Genomic DNA, 19,344 nt, shown 5'->3' on the forward strand with positions numbered 1-19,344 from the left:
TGCTCCAAAACCGCCATAAAAAAGCCAGACTAGGGTTTGCAACTGCACATGGGGTCAAAGATCATACTTTTTGGAGAAATGTCCTCTGGTCTGATGAAACAAAAATAGAACTGTTTGGCCATAATGACCAGCGTTATGTTTGGAGGAAAAATGGGGAGGCTTGCAAGCCAAAGAACACCATCCCAACCGTGAAGCACGGGGGTGGCAGCATCATGTTGTGGGGGTGCTTTGCTGCAGGAGGGACTGTTGCACTCCACAAAATAGATGGCGTCATGAGGAAGGAAAAGTATATGGATATATTGAAGCAACATCTCAAGACATCAGTAAAAGCTTCGTTGCAAATAGGCCTTCCAAATGGACAATGACCCCAAGCATACTTCCAAAGTTGTGGCAAAATGGTTTAAGGACAACAAAGTCAAGGTATTGGAGTGGCCATCACAAAGCCCTGACCTCAATCCTGTGGGCAGAACTGAAAAAATGTGTGCGAGCAAGGCCTACAAACCTGACTGAGTTACACCATCTCTGTCAGGAGGGATGGGCCAAAATTCACCCAACTAATTGTGGGAAGCGTGTTGAAAGGCTACCAAAAACGTTTGACCCAAGTTAAACAATTTAAAGGCAATGCTACCAAATACTAATTGAGTGTATGTAAACTTCTGACCTACTGGGAATGTGATGAAAGAAATAAAAGCTGAAATAAATCATTCTCTCTATTACTTTTCTGACATTTCACATTCTTAAAATAAAGTGGTGATCCAAACTGACCTAACACTTGGAATTTTTACTAAGATTAAGTGTCAGGAATTGTAAAAAACTGAGTTTACATGTATTTGGCTAAGGTGTATGTAAACTTCCGACTTCAACTGTAAGTAAAAACTAGAAAATAAAAGTAACAAATAATTAAACAGCAGCAGTAAAATAACAATAGTGAGTCTATATAGCGGGGGTACCGGTACAGAGTCAATGTGTGGGGGCACCGGTTAGTTGAGGTAATTAGTCAAGGTAATATGTACATGTATGTCAAATTAAAGTGACCATGCATAGATAATAAACAGAGCAGCAGCAGTGTAAAAGAGGTGTCTGGCTAGCCCTTTATTAGCTATTCAGGAGTCTTATGGCTCGGGGGTAGACACTGTTTGGACCTAGAACTTTTGGACCTAGACCTCCTCCCTATAAGCTGTCCTCCTCCCACTTGTTAGTGGCCCTTATTATAACTATACATTCCCAGTGGGAATAACTAACCCGGCGAAAGCTAACTAGCTGGAGTGATGGTCAGGTATAGTCAGATAGTTACACAGCTTTTACTTTGAAAACCACTAGCACACGTATCCTGTTGCAGCCCTTCCTCTCAACGCCCATACGTCTCTGTTCATTAATTAAATATTGTGGGTGACATTAGAAAAATGTATTAATGCAGTCAAAATGATTATCTGTCTTCATTGTTTAAGTTGGGATATTGATTGAATGAACGGTACACGGATCGCTCAGACATCAAAATGAAATGTTTTGGGGTCCATGGTTCTTTGAAGGATGTTGTATCTTTAGCCCCTAGTCTTGCAATAAAGGCAAAGGGGCAATCATAAAATCTCTTCATATTTTGACTCAAAACTAATATGTTGTCCAAAATCAAATATGGCTGCCATAATAACATTTGATCGAGGTTAAAGACTGTTGGTGTTAATCAATTTGATCCTGAATCCAATATGGCCAACATGATTGCACTCAAACACCTTAGCCTGCATATAAGTAGCCCTTGTTCATTTTGATTGTGTTATTCTGTCTTTGGGCACACTAGTTGAATAAATGTATGCATTTTTGTCAGGCAGGACCATACAGCACTTATTGAGAGCAAATTTGACTTGGAAAGTTGTCTATTGAACAGCTACCAAAAAGTGACGTTTACATTCATCATAAATATTCATAGTTGGTATTTCTAACTATTGTATCTATGTTTTTACAGGTCTACATTTCCAAGGTGCATTAAGATATCCTAATGTTTGTATGTGTATGTAGGGCAGACAACTGACTACTTGTATTCTACATTTGAGCGATATCAGAGGTTACAATATTGGGTTACATGAGCTTAGGTTGCCCACCCCCTTCCAGCCAGTCATCATTGTGCACGTTTTGAGTTAATGGAGTGTGCCAAAATATCTATCAATTGAACCACTTTCGCAGTAAAATATTGTTATACAAACATCCATTTCATATATGGGAGACCTTCGAGATATGGAAAAACATGGTTGTGTTTTTGAGGATTGGCCACTAGCCTATAAGCAATACTTGGTCCTTCCCTCCTATAAGATAATTATCATTGAATGTGAGAAATATGACATATCCCCACTGAAACATGAGACATTGAAACCTATATCAATGGTTAGGAATACTGCATATTACATAAAGAAACAAGCAGATAATTGGAAGTAATTGATCACTACCCTACTAATGCTGCTGATTGAATTTCCATCTAGTTGTTTATACTTTGAAAGTCACTGGAACAATTGATGAGTACACAGATGTGATGTTTGTTTCCACTAGATAGCACAGTCATAGTCGAAATTGGCTAAATCGTACAAATTAATGAAAACAAAAATGTACTTTTTGGTCTTCATTTATGGTTAGGCAAAAAAAACGGATTTTAAGAAGATCAATTCTACAAATACAATATGGTGGGGTTTATGACTTTGTGGCTGTGGTAACCAGTGACAATCATTTACGTTCCACTGTGAACTTTCCTAACTATGCTCCCAGCCAGAAGATTAATCTCCATTATTCATATGGCTGAGTGTGGAGTGTTTTAATCATTAGCTAATGTTTTATCCTTGAGCATTTTGCATAATGAGTTATTAGAAAGCACTTCACTATGCATAATTAATGTTACCCCAAAAGCAACAATAATTTATGCTCTGTTGAACTCCTTTATTCATCTTCTTTTGTAATTAACTCTAAGATGTTTTCCTTCATTCTAAAATGCATAACATAATTTATTTGCAGATGGAGTGTTATTTTCATGTAATTGTTCACATTTTGTGTCATTGTAAGAGATTAATAATTATTCAAAATATGGGGGGAAACTCAGGTCACATTTTTCTCTCTCCATTTGTTGACTGTTAAATTTCCTGAAGCCAGGCATTTTTTGACAAGTTAGGACATGTCCCTGGTGTTTGACCCATAGGTTTGACTACTTGAAAAGGGTGCATAGTCTAAAAAGGGTCAACCCAAAAGAGCTCAGGGGGAATTTAATTGGTATTGCAGTGGCTACCTAGTCAAAAGCTCCTATAGCCACTCTAGCACGGAATTTCAATTTGCAAATGTTCATAAATGCAAGTAGCTGTTTGGTTGGGTCTTTTGTCCATTTTTTAGCAGCAAAGATATAAACATAGTAACATAGTAAAAATTCCATAAAAGCATCCCAGAGCATAAAATTATTTCTGTGCTCTCCATACCTGTGCATCCCTAGTATGCCTACTTCCGGGTCATCTGTGTGCTCTAAATACATGTGACCAGTGAACCAACATGTCTTCTACTGAAAATATTATGTGGAAGGACCGAGTTTGAGAAACGCTGTTGTAGCCTATTACCACTAATAGAATAGTGAGGTTATTTATAAAAAATATTTGATTTTACTTTGACCAGGGATGATTATTATTATTTTTTTTGAACAATTAATGCATATACTGGTAACCAATCTACATTTCAAAGATTTTAAATTGAACCAATATGGACTTTTTATTTTTGAAATGTCTGACAAAATGCTTTTGAGTGAAAACTGTTTTGCTAACAAGTTCTTTCAATAATCAGGCAAATGAAGGTACATTCCCCTAAAAAAAAATCCTAATTATTTATTAATCCATAAACATTTCCCGACACCGCCGCGCTTTAAAACCATAAAATCCCGCTTCGAGCTGGACTCCTCCCGATTGGTGCTTTTGAAAGACAGCGAGCGACGTGATTGCTTGGTTTTGAAAGCCTGAAGCGCCGCGGCCAATTCGAAAAGAATGCACCCACTCAGTACTGGAAACGTAGCTGACTGCAAGAGAGCCACACTCATTTTCCACCCAGCTAGTTAATTCTGCTACAGTCAAGTTACACAACGATATTGGAAGGTAGCTATATATGTATGTGTCACATTTTTAGCTACAAGTTTTGTTTGGTCGATTATATTGTAGCAGTTGTCATCATGGCATTTACAATTTAGCGAGTTAACTCGTTTGCATTGAGGAAACATTTGCACAGCATGTAAAAACAAGGATATTTAAAATTATTACTAAAGGTGTCACGTCACAGAGTAATGCATGGTTTTACTGTTTAGTTTTTGCTATCGAATAATGATGCTAGTTAATGAAATGTCTATCTAGTTCAGTTGTCTAGCTAGCTACGGTAACGTTAGTTAAATTAGCCGGCTAACGCGTTAGCTAGATCTGTTTTTTTTACATTCGCTGACTGCATACTTAATTTCCTATCACTTTTAAGATGGACAGTTAACACGTTTCATAGCTAACGTTAGTGCTAACAAAAACAAACAGTTTGCTATTTTTGACTTGTGGTTCATTTGAAATGGCATAATTGGTTTGTTTTGTAGAAAACCTAGCCTGTTTTTTTTTTGTTTTTTTTCAGGGAACAATGGACGATTACGTGAAAATAGAGAAAATCGGAGAGGGTAAGTTGTGTAACTTTGGTTCGTTTAAAAAAAAAAAAGCTTTCGTTTGTTTTCCCCAAAACTCCACTCGGGGTCAACTCTAGCTAGACTTATGTGCATGTCATTTGATTGTCTTCCTTTAGTTATGACAACCTATTCACTATACCTTATTCATCACGTCATTTACTAGCTACACACCATAGTAAAGAATGAGTTGTGCATGTCATTTCCAGGTACCTATGGGGTTGTGTATAAAGGCAGACACAAGACAACAGGCCAGGTGGTGGCAATGAAGAAGATCCGTCTGGAGAGTGAGGAGGAGGGAGTGCCAAGCACGGCTGTTAGAGAGATCTCTCTTCTCAAAGAGCTAGCGCACCCTAATGTTGTACAGTATGTAACAGTCTGTTTGTGTCTGTGGGGTTCTTAGTGTTTGCAGTAGCCAGGCAGCAAGAGAAGTAAACATGTGGTTTGTCTTATCAGTTCAAAACGTAGACATCTTATGCCAAAAAGGCCAGGTCAAGTCTAGTATTTGCCATGTCATATTTATGTCTTGTGTTTACATACAGTTGAAGTCAGAAGTTTACATACACCTTAGCCAAAAACATTTAAACTGTTTTTCACAATTCCTGACATTTAATCCTAGTAAATCCCCTGTCTTAGTTCAGGTAGGATCACCACTTTATTTTAAGAATGTAAAATGTCAGAATAATATAGATTTATTTCAGCTTTATTTCTTTCATCACATTCCCAGTGGGTCAGAAGTTTACATACACTCAATTAGTATTTGGTAGCATTGCCTTTAAATGGTTTAACTTGGGTCAAATGTTTTGGTTAGCCTTCCATAAGTGTCCCACAATAAGTTTGGTGTATTTGGGCCCATTTCTCTTGACACAGCTGGTGTAACCGAGTCATGTTTGTAAGCCTCCTTGCTCTCACACGTTTTTTCATTTCTGCCCACACATTTTCTATAGGATTGAGGTCAGGGCTTTGTGATGGCCACTCCAATACCTTGACTTTGTTGTTGTTTAGCCACTTTGCCACAACTTTGGAAGTATGCTTGGGGTCATTGTCTATTTGGAAGACCCATTTGCGACCAAGCTTTAACTTCCTGTCTGGAGATGTAGCTTCAATATATCCACATACTTTTCCTTCCTCGTGATGCCATCTATTTTGTGAAGTGTGCCAGTCCCTCCTGCAGCAAAGCACCCCCACAACATGATGCTGCCACCCCTGTGCATCACGGTTGGGATGGTGCTCTTTGGCCTGCAAGCTTCCCCTTTTTCCTCTAAACATAACGCTGGTCATTATGGCCAAACAGTTCTATTTTTGTTTCATCGGACCAGAGGATATTACCCCAAAAAGTAAGCTTTTTGTCCCCGTGTGCAGTTGCAAACCGCAGTCTTGTCTTTTTTATGGCGGTTTTGGAGCAGTGGCTTCTTCCTTTCTGAGGGGCCTCAGGTTATGTCGATATAGGACTCGTTTTACTGTGGATATGTTATTTTGTACCTGTTGCCTCCAGCATCTTCACATGGTCCTTTGCTGTTCTGCGATTGATTTGCACATTTCGCACCAAAGTACGTTCATCTCTAGGCGACGCGTCTCCATCCTGAGCGGTATGACTGCTGCGTGGTCCCATGGTGTTTATAGGTGTGTACTATTGTTTGTATAGATGAACGTGGTACCGACAGGCATTTGGAAATTGCTCTCAAGGATGAACCAGACTTGTGGAGGTCTACAATTGTTTTTCTGGGGTCTTGGCTGATTTTTTTTTTTTAGTTTCCCATGATGTCAAGCCAAGAGGGCTTGAAGGTAGGAATTGAAATGCATCCACAGGTACGCCTCCAATTGACTCAAGTGATGTCAATTAGCCTATCAGAAGCTTCTAAAGCCATGACATCATTTTCTGGAATTTTCCAAGCTGTTTAAAGTCGGTCAACTTGGTGTATGTTAACTTCTGACCCACTGGAATTGTGATACAGTGAAATAAATCTGTCTGTAAACAATTATTGGGATAATTACTTGTGTCGTGCACAAAGTAGATGTCCTAACCGACCTGCCAAAACTATAGTTTGTTAATAAGAAATTTGTGGAGTGGTTGGAGTCGTAAAAAAAAAATTCCAACCACTCCACAAATTTCTTAGTGTATGTAGACTTCCGACTTACACTGTAAATAAATAGCCTATGTTTGTTTCCCATGTGTTTTGTTTCCAAACAGGCTTCTAGATGTGCTGATGCAGGAGTCCAGACTGTACCTCATCTTTGAGTTCCTGTCCATGGACCTAAAGAAATACCTAGACTCTATCCCCTCAGGCCAGTACATGGACCCCATGCTTGTGAAGGTATGGGCCCCACTGAGGGCATGACAGTCATGAGGCACACAACCCTGTTTTGATGTATTTTTTTGCCACTATCCGCTCTTGATACTACTGAGTACTGTGAAACTTCTATTAAACGTAAGTCTCAAATAGCCACCTGATCCTTTTAATAGCCGGGTATCTGCACACATTCGGCAAATAAACAGTCGAAATGAATTGTTTACGAGGTTACCATGGACACAGTTATGATATTCTCACACAATTATCAGGGTGAAAGCGAAGGAGATGGAACACCACTAAGTGACCGTAGGGCCTCCGACTTTGCTTTTAGTACAGGCTGGCATGACAAATTGGGCTTTCAGTCAGACTGCACGCTACTGTTGAAACCAGACACCTAGCTCAACTAGAAGACTGTCTTTTAATAGGTACCGGTTGTGCTCAGTGATTGAAGCAAATTAATGCCCAGGCTATTCATTGAAAGTTTTACGGTATACCAACTTAGTGTTTTAGTCCAAGTTGTCAGACTAAACAAATTGTTTTCTCGCTCGTAGGTTAATTTTAACCCTCTGTTGCAATCTCCCATCCATCCAGAGCTATCTGTACCAGATCTTGGAAGGCATCCTGTTCTGCCACTGTAGAAGGGTCCTCCACAGAGACCTGAAACCTCAGAACCTGCTGATTGACAACAAGGGAGTGATCAAGCTGGCAGACTTTGGGTTGGCCAGGGCTTTCGGGGTGCCAGTCCGGGTATATACCCACGAGGTAAGCCAGAACCAGTAGTGATGGGAAGTTGGGCTATTTTTACTGACTCAGATCTTTTCAACTCATTCGGTCAAAATAACAGATCTTTCGACTCATTTCATTCATCTGAGCTGTATCACATCCGGCCATGATTGAGAGTCCCATAGGGCAGCGCACAATTGGCCCAGTGTTGGCCGGGGTAGGCGGTCATTGTAAATAAGAATTTGTTAACCTTTAATTAAGTAGGCAAGTCAGTTAAATACAATTTTGATTTAGTAATAACCAGAGCATGCAGAAGCCCCTACTGGCAAAGGATGAACAAAAAAACTAGATAGAATCATGATTCTACAAGCCTCTTGTTCACCATAGGTGGCTTGTTATTGGACCTGTAATTTGTGACAGACTTGTACGTTGTCTGAAGCAAAGATATACATTTGTGATTGCTAGGCATACAAAACATTGTTTACTGATACCTTTTTTAAATGAGGTCTAGTTGTCTCCGCAATCAGTATAGATTTTAACCGAGTGTTGCGCAAAGGCAGGCTGTGAATTTTGGTTCTACAAAGCTGTGTCCATCGAGTTAATATTCAATAATCAATTAATATCATACATTCTTGCGCCATGCTATAAGTTATCAGTTCTAAACATGTTTTTCTCCTCTATGCTGCCTGCATCATGATCCATTTTCCCTAGCGCGCATGATGGACATTTGCTGGTCGGAGCATGTCTCCGGAGCCACTGAGGCGGAGGAGCGCATATTAACCCTGTTGTAGAATTCATTGCAGCCAGCAGGTCCAACGAAAAAAAATTAAACAAACCAGTTAATCTGAAATTTATTTGGAGTCTTGAGTCATTAAAAAGTTGTTCAAAAATAATGAATTGTCTGCCAGCTGCACGTCACTAATTAGCAGATAGCTTAACTTTACAATGCTATCATAAGGGGTGTGTATGCACACGTTAATAAGGTCATTAACTGTGTCTTTGTGTCCAGGTTGTGACACTGTGGTACAGGGCTCCTGAGGTGCTGCTGGGGGCCCCACGTTACTCCACCCCTGTGGATGTCTGGAGTATTGGGACCATCTTTGCAGAGTTGGCTACAAAGAAACCACTTTTCCACGGAGACTCAGAGATAGACCAGCTTTTCAGGATTTTCAGGTCTATTTGCATATGAGTATACACATCTGTAATATACCCAATCCTACTGCTAACATCTAGGTTGGTTTATCAATGTTTGATGCTAGATTAGGACATTTGCTTGATCTGTTGTGAGCAACGAGCCATCCCAAATTATTGACACACAGTCAAACAGACAATTGCTCCATGATGGACATACCACATTGGCTTGGGTGAAGTATTTATCAAGCATTGTATTCTCCTCCTGTTTCAGGACCCTTGGTACTCCCAACAATGACATCTGGCCAGAGGTTGAGTCTCTGCCTGACTACAAGAACACGTTCCCCAAGTGGAAGTCTGGGAACCTGTCTTCCATGGTGAAGAACCTGGACAAGAAAGGCATTGATCTGCTTGCTGTAAGATTTCACCATTCTCCTTGATTTTATTTAGATTGAAACATTGTTGCTGTAGAAGCCCTGTGCTCACGTGTCTTTCAAGTGGCTGGTTGTGTTTTTATTTTGGGTAGCATTAGTGATATTGAAGTGACCTATTGTTCCGCCAGCCCAGCAGTGGCCTTTAGGATACATATACATATGACCATGTCCTACCTTCTGTAGACGGTTATGAAGTGATTTTTTTTCTTTTTTTCTCTCCCTCTCTTAAAGAAAACACTAATCTATGACCCACCCAAGAGGATCTCTGCCAGACAGGCAATGAGCCATCCATACTTTGACGACCTGGACAAAACCACTCTACCTGCCAGCACGGTCAAGATGTAAACGCCACACAGCTCGACTCAAAGGACCTGAAAAATAGTACAATTATGGAAGCATATTGATCGTTTTGTTTGTATGTTTTTTTCTTTGTTTGTCCTTTTTCTATCTACCGGTAATATTAATCATTATTCTGTAAATAGCGTTTAAAAAATGAAACCGGTTTGGATCTAAAGTGACACGTACTAAAGGTTACATTCAAAAGTAGTATATTTTCAATAAAGTGCACTTTTCTAGATCCGTTACTTTTAAGTTGTGTGTTTGTAATTTTTTTTTTATTGGGGAATAATAACTGTTACTGTTGCAGGATTCCTGCGTTGTTTCATGCTTTCAAGTGTGTGTTTTTTTGCCAGGCATACCGTATCAGGTTTTAACATAATTCTTCCTCTAGACTTGTTTAAAACCAGTACCAAATCATTTTTTTAAAGAGCTGGAGTAAGAAAGTGTATTATACTGGGATAAAAAAAACTAAACTCTGTTAGATTCCTTTTTAGAGCGAGTTTTAGTTGGCCAACCTATACTGCATTTCTTTTAAAGTTGTGTAATGTTTTTCTTGACAGTTGCATATATTCCCAAACTGGAATTAAGTCCGTGTGCATCCTGCCTGGTTTTACTTGATGTCATACATGGTCCTCCATTGAGGCGGCATATAGCCTAGCGGTTTAGAGTGTTGGGCCAGTGACCCAAAGGTCGCTGGTTCGAATCCATGAGCCGACTTGGTGAAAAATCTGTCTGTGCCCTTAAGCAATGCACTTAACCCCAATTGCTACTATGAATCCCTCTGTATGTGAACATCTGCTACAGGACTCAAATGTAAATAAGGTGGTCGGTTGTGGATGTCTTCCCTAGCAGGACGGGGAGGTTCCAATATGTTAAAAGGATGCTTTGGAGACTAGGAAAGGACATTTGATTTTAATAGCATTAGATGCCCATTGTAGCGGTTCTCAATATCAAATAGTTGCTGGATGACAAGTGCCTTACTCAAATAGTTTTTGCCGTAATTGTTTATAAAAATGTGATATTTCTCAGGGGGAAGGGCACCAAAGCGGTGCATTAACCACAGTGTGAATCAATATTCTGAGTGGAGGAGGCATATGTAACCTGAAAACAAGCTGTTATAGCAATATTTACAAGCACGCATTCTCACTTAACTAGCAGGATAGTGAATGCTTATTGCGGGACCTTGACAAACTTGAGTGACGAGGTACAGTATGTTCAAGTATATTATTTTTCTGGGTTTATCTACCTCTGTTAGTGATTTCTTGCCTCGCTAACTTGCTAGGTAATCAATTCTCCTATGACATCTGCGATGTTGACCATAACCATCGAATTAAGTGTTAATTTGCACCAGCTGCATTTGAGGTTGGAGGATTCTCTATTCACTTCAATGTAAACCCCTTTCTGGTGCAACTTTTCATGACACGGCCGTGAAATTGTTCTATTGGCAGAGCGGTTTGGAACTGTAGTTGTTATTGGCCTATTAACTTATACCACCTGGTGATGTCACCTGGCAAGCCAAAACGCCGTCCATGCAAAATAACCCAGATCACATTTTTTTCACACTTTTAGTGTTTCATCAGCTGTTGTACAATATGATACAGGATGTTGACTGCACTGGGTTAAGCAATGTTCTAAAGTGGACTAGCTCATTGTATCTTACCATATTTAGTTAAGTGATGCTAGTGTAATGCAGATATCAGGATAAATTAAATAATCTGTTCCAGATACACATTTTGTGTATGACTGGGCAGGTTATTGGACAATGCCTAGAGAAGTGTTGGAATTTTATAAAATAATCTGATTTTCCTCAGAATTTGTTTATCTGGAACGCTCCCCTTCTTGTGCCTAATTGATCACTTGTGCAGGAAGAGGTATTTTCTTTGTTTCCTTCATGCATTGGGCTAAACTGCAGGCACTTCCAACAAAGAAGCACAGTTGAGTGGGAGTGAAGTGAATACTGATTTGTTATGTGGCATTCTAGATGCTTGGTCTTTTGTATTCTTGGCCTGTCACTCATTGTTTATAAATGGCAAGTGTTGAAAATAAAACAGCAGGCTTTCAATTTAAAAACAAAAGGCTGCTGCATGAGGGATAGAATAATGTATTTCTATTGAATATATTCAGTTTGTTTTTCATAAATCATCCTCACCCAGAATAAAATGCCATTTATACATTGACCTACATTCTGACGAGAACCGTTAACATGAATGTAATGTGAAGCGATATCTACAACGTTACATTTATCATACAGTATCTGGACTTCAGACCCAGAAGTGTTACAGATTGAGCGACATTTTAAGATCATTTCCAATTGAGCTGACAAATACAACCTTTGCCGAGAACATTGCCTTTACATTTCAATCACGCTGTAACGCTGAACTTCTGTGATATGCATTGAATAGAGCCCCTAGTTTGACTGCAATGTTCTCACTGAGGACACCATAGAGAGAGAGTACAGTCATTCTGTGATGTAAAGATAACTCAGGCTGTGACCCCATTTAGGGAGTGGTCGAAATGTACAACATTGTTACCCAGAGGAAAATGGGGGATGTCATGCTTTCTCAATTTGAGTCAGAGGAGGGGGAGGGTCATGTAATTTGTAATCAATTAAATGTCAAATTGCTAAAAGTTTCGAGTTTCTAAAACTGCATATCTAATGCTCTGGTCTGTCCTAGGGTTGAGTGTAAACAGTAGGCATGTATTTTGCTGTCCAGTTTATGTTTTAATTATTAGGCCATACATTATTCAGAGAGGTCCGACATTCTCCAGGTATCCCTCATCATAAATAACGTACAGGCTCTTAGGCGATGTGGAAGAATAGGGATAGACACTTACAAGCACACAGAAACAATGAGGCTTAATTGATAAGGTCTTGACTTTGGATTGATTTGCAGCTTTTGTTAAAAATGAATGCAAACAATAAAGACCTCCCAAATCTGCTGTATGTTGGCTACCCAGATAGTACAAATGGTCAAGTCTAAAATATGTTCACTGAATAAAACACTGAATACATTTTTTTCAATGATTGAAATAATGTAAAATACAAAAAACAATCTACCTACATGGAAATAAAGAATATGAATACATTTAAACAAAGAAAATAAAATGAAACTGCCTGCCATTTCACCCCTATGAAATTCTAAGCTCAATTCAACCAGGCGTATTACAGTACAGTAACAAACAGCGCATTCGGAAAGAATTCAGACCCCTTGACTTTTTCCAAATTTTGTTATGTTACAGCCTTATTCTAAAATTGATTAAATTGTTTTTTTCCCCCTCATCAATCTACACACAATACCCCATAATGACAAAGCAAAACATGTTTTTAGCATTTTTTGCCAATGTATTAAAAATAAAAAACTGAAATATCACATTTACATAAGTAGTCAGACCCTTTACTCAGTACTTTGTTGAAGCACCTTTGGCAGCAATTAAAGTCTTCTTGGGTATGACGCTACAAGCTTGGCACAGCTGTATTTGGGGAGTTTCTCCCATTCTCAGCAGATCCTCTCAAGCTCTGTCAGGTTGGATCAGGAGTGTCGCTGCACAGCTATTTTCAGGTTTCTCTAGAGATATTTGATTGGGATCATGTCTGGCTCTGGCTTGGCCACTCAAGGACATTCAGAGACTTGTCCTGAAGCCACTCCCGTGTTGTTTTGGCTGTGTGATTAGGGTTGTTGTCCTGTTGGAAGGTGAACCTTCAACCCAGAATTGGGTTCTGAGCACTCTGGACCAGGTTTTCATCAAGGATCTCTCTGTACTTTGTTTGTTCATCTTTCCCTCGATCCTGACTCGTCTCCCAGTTCCTGACGCTGAAAAACATTCCCACAGCATGATGCAGCCACCACCATGCTTCACTGTAGGGATGGTGCCAGGTTTACTTCAGACGTGATGCTTGGCATGGTTTCATCAGACCAGAGAATCTTGTTTCTCATGGTCTGAGAGTCCTTTAGGTTCCTTTTGGCAAACTCCAAGCGGCTATCATGTCCCTTTTACTGAGGAGTAGCTTCCGTCTGGCCACTACCATAAAGTCTTGATTAGGGGAGTGCTGCATAGATGGTTGTCCTTCTGGAAGGTTCTCCCATCTCCACAGAGGAACTCTGGAACACTGTCAGAGTGACCATCGGGTTCTTGGTCACCTCCCTCCCGATTGCTCAGTCTTGGTGGTTCCAAACTTCTTCCATTTAATAATGATGAAGGCTATTGTACCTTGGGTACCTTCAATGCTGCAGAAATGTTTTGGTACCCTTCCCCAGATCTGTGCCTTGACACAATCCTGTCTCTGAGCTCTATGGATAATTCCTTTGACCTCATGGCTTGGTTTTTTCTCTGACATGAACTGTCTACTGTGGGACCTTATATAGACAGGTGTGTGCCTTTCCAATTCATGACCAATCAATTGAATTTACCACAGGTGGACTCCAATCATGTTGTAGAAACATCTCAAGGATGATCAATGGAAACAGGAGGCACCTGAGCTCAATTTCGAGTCTCATAGCAAAGGGTCTGAATACTTATGTCAATAAGGTATTTCCCAAAAACCTGTTTTCACTTTGTCCCTATGGGGTTTTGTGTGTAGATTGATGACGAACATTTTATTTAATCAATTTTAGAATAAGTCTGTAATGTAACAAAATGTGGAAAAAGGGAAGGGGTCTGAATACTTTCCGAATCCACTGCATAATCACACCTTTTCCCATCGTCAAAAGCAACCCAAGGGAAAACAAAATAGGGTAGATTTTGTCAGCTGTGGACAGTTACATTTGGCTGCCTACCTTTACAGTCATACTCTTTGTTTGCTAACATTTTTTTTTCTATTTCACATACCTTTGGGGGTAAACTTCTAAGCCATGTCATTTTTGTCAAAGGGGTAAAAACATTACAAAAAAGTTTAAATACTGTAGAAAATCAGCTGAGCTGAAATTGAATATATGCTTGTGACTTTTAAACGGTTTCTGTCTCTCCTTCTCTTTACGCATGGAAATGTCAAGTCAGATAATTAATTCCAGCTTTTGAACTCACAAATCCTGTCCAATATTGAACTTGTGCATTGTATAAACAGTGCACTACGTAATGGTACTTTCTGTATTAACTTCCTCCAAAGCAGAGGCAGGAACCTTGCCTCTCTCCAACCTCCCCTCCCCATACTTCCTCTCCACCTCTACCCTACTACAATCAGGGATGTTACTGCTGCTTCTGGACCTGACTACAGGTCTGTAGTTCTGGCATATGACGGCCAGCCGGTAGAAGTTCAGGATGACCACCAGGAAGTTTTTAATGGTAAAGAACACCAACATCTGGTGGAAGACATCAAAGTAGGTCATGACGGTGAGCCGGACCACAAGGAAAGGGCCATCCTGGATGAATAGGCTCTCAATGATGCTCCATATGTCTGTGCTGTGCTTGGTCAGGAGGGAATCGCCTTGGCCTTCACCCTCGCTTTCTGGCTTTGAGTTCACCACTAAGGACACACACACACACGCAAGTTGAGTTTCAAAAACTATTTTCACATATTGTTGTAAACTAGGGCTGAAGGCCTGAAGTATTTTCCATTGAGGTCTTCAACAGGCTAATTGTAGATATATAGAATTGCATATTCTAAGTGCATCCTCTTAATATTATGTGTGTTGAGTGGATGGTTACATATCCGCTTCTAGTAAATCATTTCAGGTTGTGAATAATGCAGTAGATAAGATTAGGTCTGAGTACAAGGGAGGCTGCAATGAACTCTTTATGATCCTCAACCCTGAATTGTTTCGCCACATGGCTATAATGGATTTCAGGAGGTCTGGGTTATTGGCAGTTTGCCTGTCAATAGCCTAATCCATCCGCCAAGCAATGAAGAACCGAAGAAGAAATGAGCCTTAATCTGTTTATAAAGCTGACATCAAATCACTGTACGGTACGCAATATAAGAGTCCATATGTGTTGCTGCATTTTCCAATTTTAGCCATACTGATGATAAAACTGAGTTTCCGACAGTACTAAATAAACTTTGCTTTAATCAATGGTGAGATCATTGCAGTTTGTGTAGGAAGTACAAATGGTGATAGCAAACAAATCTGCTCAACTGTTTATGTAGCAACATGGCCACGATAGAGCTAGTTTGCCTCCTTTCAAATGTTTAGCCAAAGTCTAAACAGATCCCATATTGAGTTTACCTAAAACATTATCAATACTCCACTGACAAGAGTATTTTCTGGCCACAGTCATGCTACAAACAGATCACTTGAGAAAGCTGGTGGGGCCATGGGGGGAGGCTCTCTGCAGGTCTATGTCTACAACAGAGAAGGAAAGGTTTGCCTTCAAAGATGTGACATCCACAATGTTGTCTATGATATGGCTGTTACCACTCAAAATGAACCCACCATGAAAGTCTTGGCATCAGCATATAAAATACATCAAATCTGTAATTCACCCTAAAGAATACGAGCCTCAACATTCAGACAGATCCCGATAGCCTGTGTCTGTTGGCCAAAAGTCAAGGATAGTTAAGTTCACTGCTGATATTAATAATATTATGAAATGTAGAGACCCACCGGCCAGATGGAGAGGGAACTGTAACATGCTCCAGGTCCACACCGCCAAGATGATGTACACCAGCTGAGGGCTGTTTTCCCTGGGAGGAATACGGAACATACAGCTCAACAAGTCAATGCATGTCCACTGTTGTTAACGGTTTTAGTTTTTTAGGTAAATTCTAGGATTTTACATTGATGAATTCTAGGAGTGATTTTGAGAGAATTCCACCGCTGGTTGTTACATTACTGCTACAATTTAGTAACTAGTAAGTAAAACGTTGCATGCGCACTTAGTAGTAACTTAGTAAGTGTGTAACTAGTAAATATTTAAGTAGCACTGCAGTATTGTCGTTCCTTGTGATACAAAAGTCTATATGGAGTCAAAAACTCAACACACCACTAAAGGCAGTTAGGTCACCAGATTAATGTGATAACACTGGGATCTAGTAAAGTCTGCTAAAGGCTCTTAAATACTCTGACAAGCTTTTAGCCTCAGTCAGTAAAGTCAATCGAAAGGTCGGACACCTACTTGACATCAGACAGTGTTTCACTGGTGAACTCCAAGATGTCAGCTGCTGTGCCAACGAAGATGAGCAGGAGCTGGGAGAGCTCCTCCCGTGTGACCCCGCCCCCCAGTGGGAGGAGCCACTTCCCTATGATGAGTAGGATTAGAAGGACCTGATGGATGGCCAGGATCCAGTCGTTGGGACAAACCGTGGACAAGAGTTGGTCAAGACCCTTGAATGTCAAGAGAAGGAACAGAGGTTCAAACCACAGATAATAAGCACTAGAAAATGTACTTTTGGAAAGCCTCAGGATATGAAGGGAAGAAGAGTCCGCTAATTACCCCCTAAGAGCCATGTCACTGCCATAGAAATAACCTTATATGTTAATAACGAAAAGTATACCTAGATGTCACCCTCGTTGACCGTGTCCCAAATACATCTGTGCAGAAAGGCCTTCTGAACAGATTTCATAAGGACGTGTCTTCTGAATATTTGCATGTTTATTTCTCGATTAAGGTCAAGGGTCCTGGCCCTAATTGCAAGGAAACATTTGCACTAGACAAGCATTTCTGGGTACGCACAATGGCAAAAAACATTTAGTTAGAAATCATGACAAACACGGGGCTTCCCATTATACAGTCAACATTATAAGACTCTGGTCACTTGATTCATGCTATGATGAAATATTGAGTGAATGGTCAGAATATACACTATATATACAAGAGTATATGGACACCCATTCAAATGAGTGGATTCGACTATTTCAGCCACACCCGTTGCTGACAGGTGTATAAAATCAAGCACACCACCATGCAATCTCCATAGACAAACATTGGCAGTAGAATGGCCTTACTGAAGAGCTCTGTGACTTTCAAAGTGGCACCGTCACAGGATGCCACCTTTCCAACATGTCAACATATATATATATATATATATATATATATATATATATATATATATATATTACATTTATTTAACTAGGCAAGTCAGTTAAGAACAAATTCTTATTTTCAATGATGGCCTAGAAACAGTGGGTTAACTGCCTGTTCAAGGACAGAACAACAGATTTGTACCTTGTCAGCTCGGGGGTTTGAACTTGCAACTTTCCGGTTACTAGTCCAACGCTCTAGGCTGCCCTGCCGCCCCATGTTTGGTCATGTAGCGTATATACAAAGGGGTAAAAGGCAAAATAGTCAAGAAATTAAAACCAGGTCTAGTAATTACCTTTAGATAGGTTTGAACCGTTAAATTCCCCACCGTTTCGTTCGGAGAAATCATGCTTCTTACATTTTCCCATGAGTCCAGTTTCTTGCACTGAAATTAGATAAATGAAGTTGTAAGTAAATGTTTGATAACTGTCATGCATACATTGAACATGGAGTTGTGGGATTTCTCTCCTTCTCTGTTGTCTGTACCTGGAGGTCACTAGAGTTATGATGCTGATGATGTAGTTCCAGAATCCAGATGGATGGAATGATACTGACAAGGAACAACATAATGGCTGGCGAGAACCTCGGGTTGGAGGAGAAAAGGAACTTTATTTATTAACTCTTTTTTCCATTCACATGCATTTTAGAGATTCACGCACCTATCCAAAGTGATCCACAAATCATGGTCAATATTCTGTAGATATATATTTTTTATATCTTATGACCGCAGAATAGCATAAAAATGATAACGCAGTGAGAAAAAACAAACGCATGTAAAATTACAACAAAAAATGTGAAGTGTAATTAAAAAAACACAGTGGTAAAATAATGAACACCAAATAGAACCAACACATGCCAGAATGAAAATATTCCTAACCACTTTATCATCTTTATGACTTTATCATAACGTTTGACAAAACAATCACATGTTATTTTGGGAGCACAGGAAGTGTTCTCTCAGAGGGAGATGTGGCAGACAGACATGTCATTCTTCAGTCTAGGGGTACCACCCTATCCTAATTTTGTCCCAGGACATTTTATTAGCACAATGGGATAAGCAGCTGGATAAGGACTCTCTAGGGAGGGGAAGGGGGATGTAGTCAGTTGTACAGTAAAAAAAATAATGAATTGGATTCAAATTTATCACTTTATCTTGTTAATTTGTCTGTTATGTCTTTAGGATTAAAATATCTGGATAGCCTGCACATGACAAATTACGCACAGTATGATGTGCAAAATAGTGTACGAAGCCTACTCAGAAGACTAAATAAATGAACAACATCTTACCATTTATAATCTTTTCCCTTTCTTCTTTTCAAAGTTATTATCATTTCGACAACGAGAGGTAGAAAGAGGAATGTCATAAACCAGTAGATATTGTCATCTTTAACCAATGTCACTCTCCAAACTCCGATGAGTGAGATAAGAATGAAAAGCAACCTAGTAACTACCGCACACGAAAATCTGACCACAAACGCCATAATACTTAAGAGTAAAGATTCGACAGCTAGTGTCCCGTTATTCCTGAAACTCCCACACACAGCCACTTGTACTCCAGCAGCAGCACAAACATTGACGTCATTTTAGTATGGTAATATAAAACTTCAAAATAAAAGCCTGCATTCCAAAACATTGCAATGTGGATAACGCATTCAAATGATATTGAATTCTAATCAATGGCCACTTTAATTGTGCCAAGAAAATGCTATATGTAATTTATGAAAGCAAATAAAAAAATATGGCTTTCAAAATAGACCAATAATGAAAAAATACAATGTTGACATACATGTTGAGGATATTGGTCTGT

General features: G+C 39.6%; 2 protein-coding genes across 3 annotated transcripts; one reads left to right on the forward strand and one right to left on the reverse strand.

Annotated features, from left to right (window-relative positions):
* Window positions 1-3,983: 3,983 nt before the first annotated feature.
* On the forward strand, window positions 3,984-9,826 carry LOC135511095 (cyclin-dependent kinase 1). Of its 2 annotated transcripts, none has more exons than XM_064932627.1 (8): window positions 3,984-4,118; window positions 4,618-4,660; window positions 4,873-5,029; window positions 6,855-6,978; window positions 7,546-7,716; window positions 8,687-8,850; window positions 9,083-9,224; window positions 9,474-9,826. In XM_064932627.1, the coding sequence occupies exons 2-8, from the start codon at window positions 4,624-4,626 to the stop codon at window positions 9,585-9,587; spliced, it is 909 nt and encodes a 302-aa protein (XP_064788699.1). In that variant the 5' UTR covers window positions 3,984-4,118; window positions 4,618-4,623; the 3' UTR covers window positions 9,588-9,826. The 2 variants fall into 2 exon arrangements, with proteins under 2 accessions (XP_064788699.1, XP_064788700.1); XM_064932628.1 differs by having other exon boundaries at window positions 3,985-4,106.
* Window positions 9,827-11,681: 1,855 nt separating this feature from the next.
* tmem26a (transmembrane protein 26a) lies at window positions 11,682-19,072 on the reverse strand. The gene is made up of 6 exons (XM_064932626.1): window positions 18,825-19,072; window positions 18,024-18,120; window positions 17,833-17,922; window positions 16,632-16,840; window positions 16,121-16,200; window positions 11,682-15,042 (listed from the first exon to the last, which is right to left on the reverse strand). Exons 1-6 carry the CDS (start codon window positions 19,016-19,018, stop codon window positions 14,648-14,650), a joined length of 1,065 nt encoding a protein of 354 aa, XP_064788698.1. The 5' UTR covers window positions 19,019-19,072; the 3' UTR covers window positions 11,682-14,647.
* Between the last annotated feature and the right edge of the window lie 272 nt (window positions 19,073-19,344).

Source organism: Oncorhynchus masou, chromosome 23, assembly GCF_036934945.1.
Source record: "Oncorhynchus masou masou isolate Uvic2021 chromosome 23, UVic_Omas_1.1, whole genome shotgun sequence".
Lineage (NCBI taxonomy): Eukaryota > Metazoa > Chordata > Actinopteri > Salmoniformes > Salmonidae > Oncorhynchus > Oncorhynchus masou.

Excerpts from the sequence above, each read along its gene's own strand:
- tmem26a (XM_064932626.1), bottom strand. The coding sequence starts at position 19,018 with ATGGCGTTTGTGGTCAGATTTTCGTGTGCGGTAGTTACTAGGTTGCTT. Across the intron at positions 18,121-18,824 it reads AAGGGAAAAGATTATAAATG|GTTCTCGCCAGCCATTATGT; the intron begins GTAAGATGTTGT and ends CTCCAACCCGAG. Across the intron at positions 15,043-16,120 it reads GTTCCCTCTCCATCTGGCCG|TGGTGAACTCAAAGCCAGAA; the intron begins GTGGGTCTCTAC and ends GTGTGTCCTTAG.
- LOC135511095 (XM_064932627.1), top strand. The coding sequence starts at position 4,624 with ATGGACGATTACGTGAAAATAGAGAAAATCGGAGAGG. Across the intron at positions 5,030-6,854 it reads GCGCACCCTAATGTTGTACA|GCTTCTAGATGTGCTGATGC; the intron begins GTATGTAACAGT and ends GTTTCCAAACAG. Across the intron at positions 9,225-9,473 it reads AAGGCATTGATCTGCTTGCT|AAAACACTAATCTATGACCC; the intron begins GTAAGATTTCAC and ends CCTCTCTTAAAG.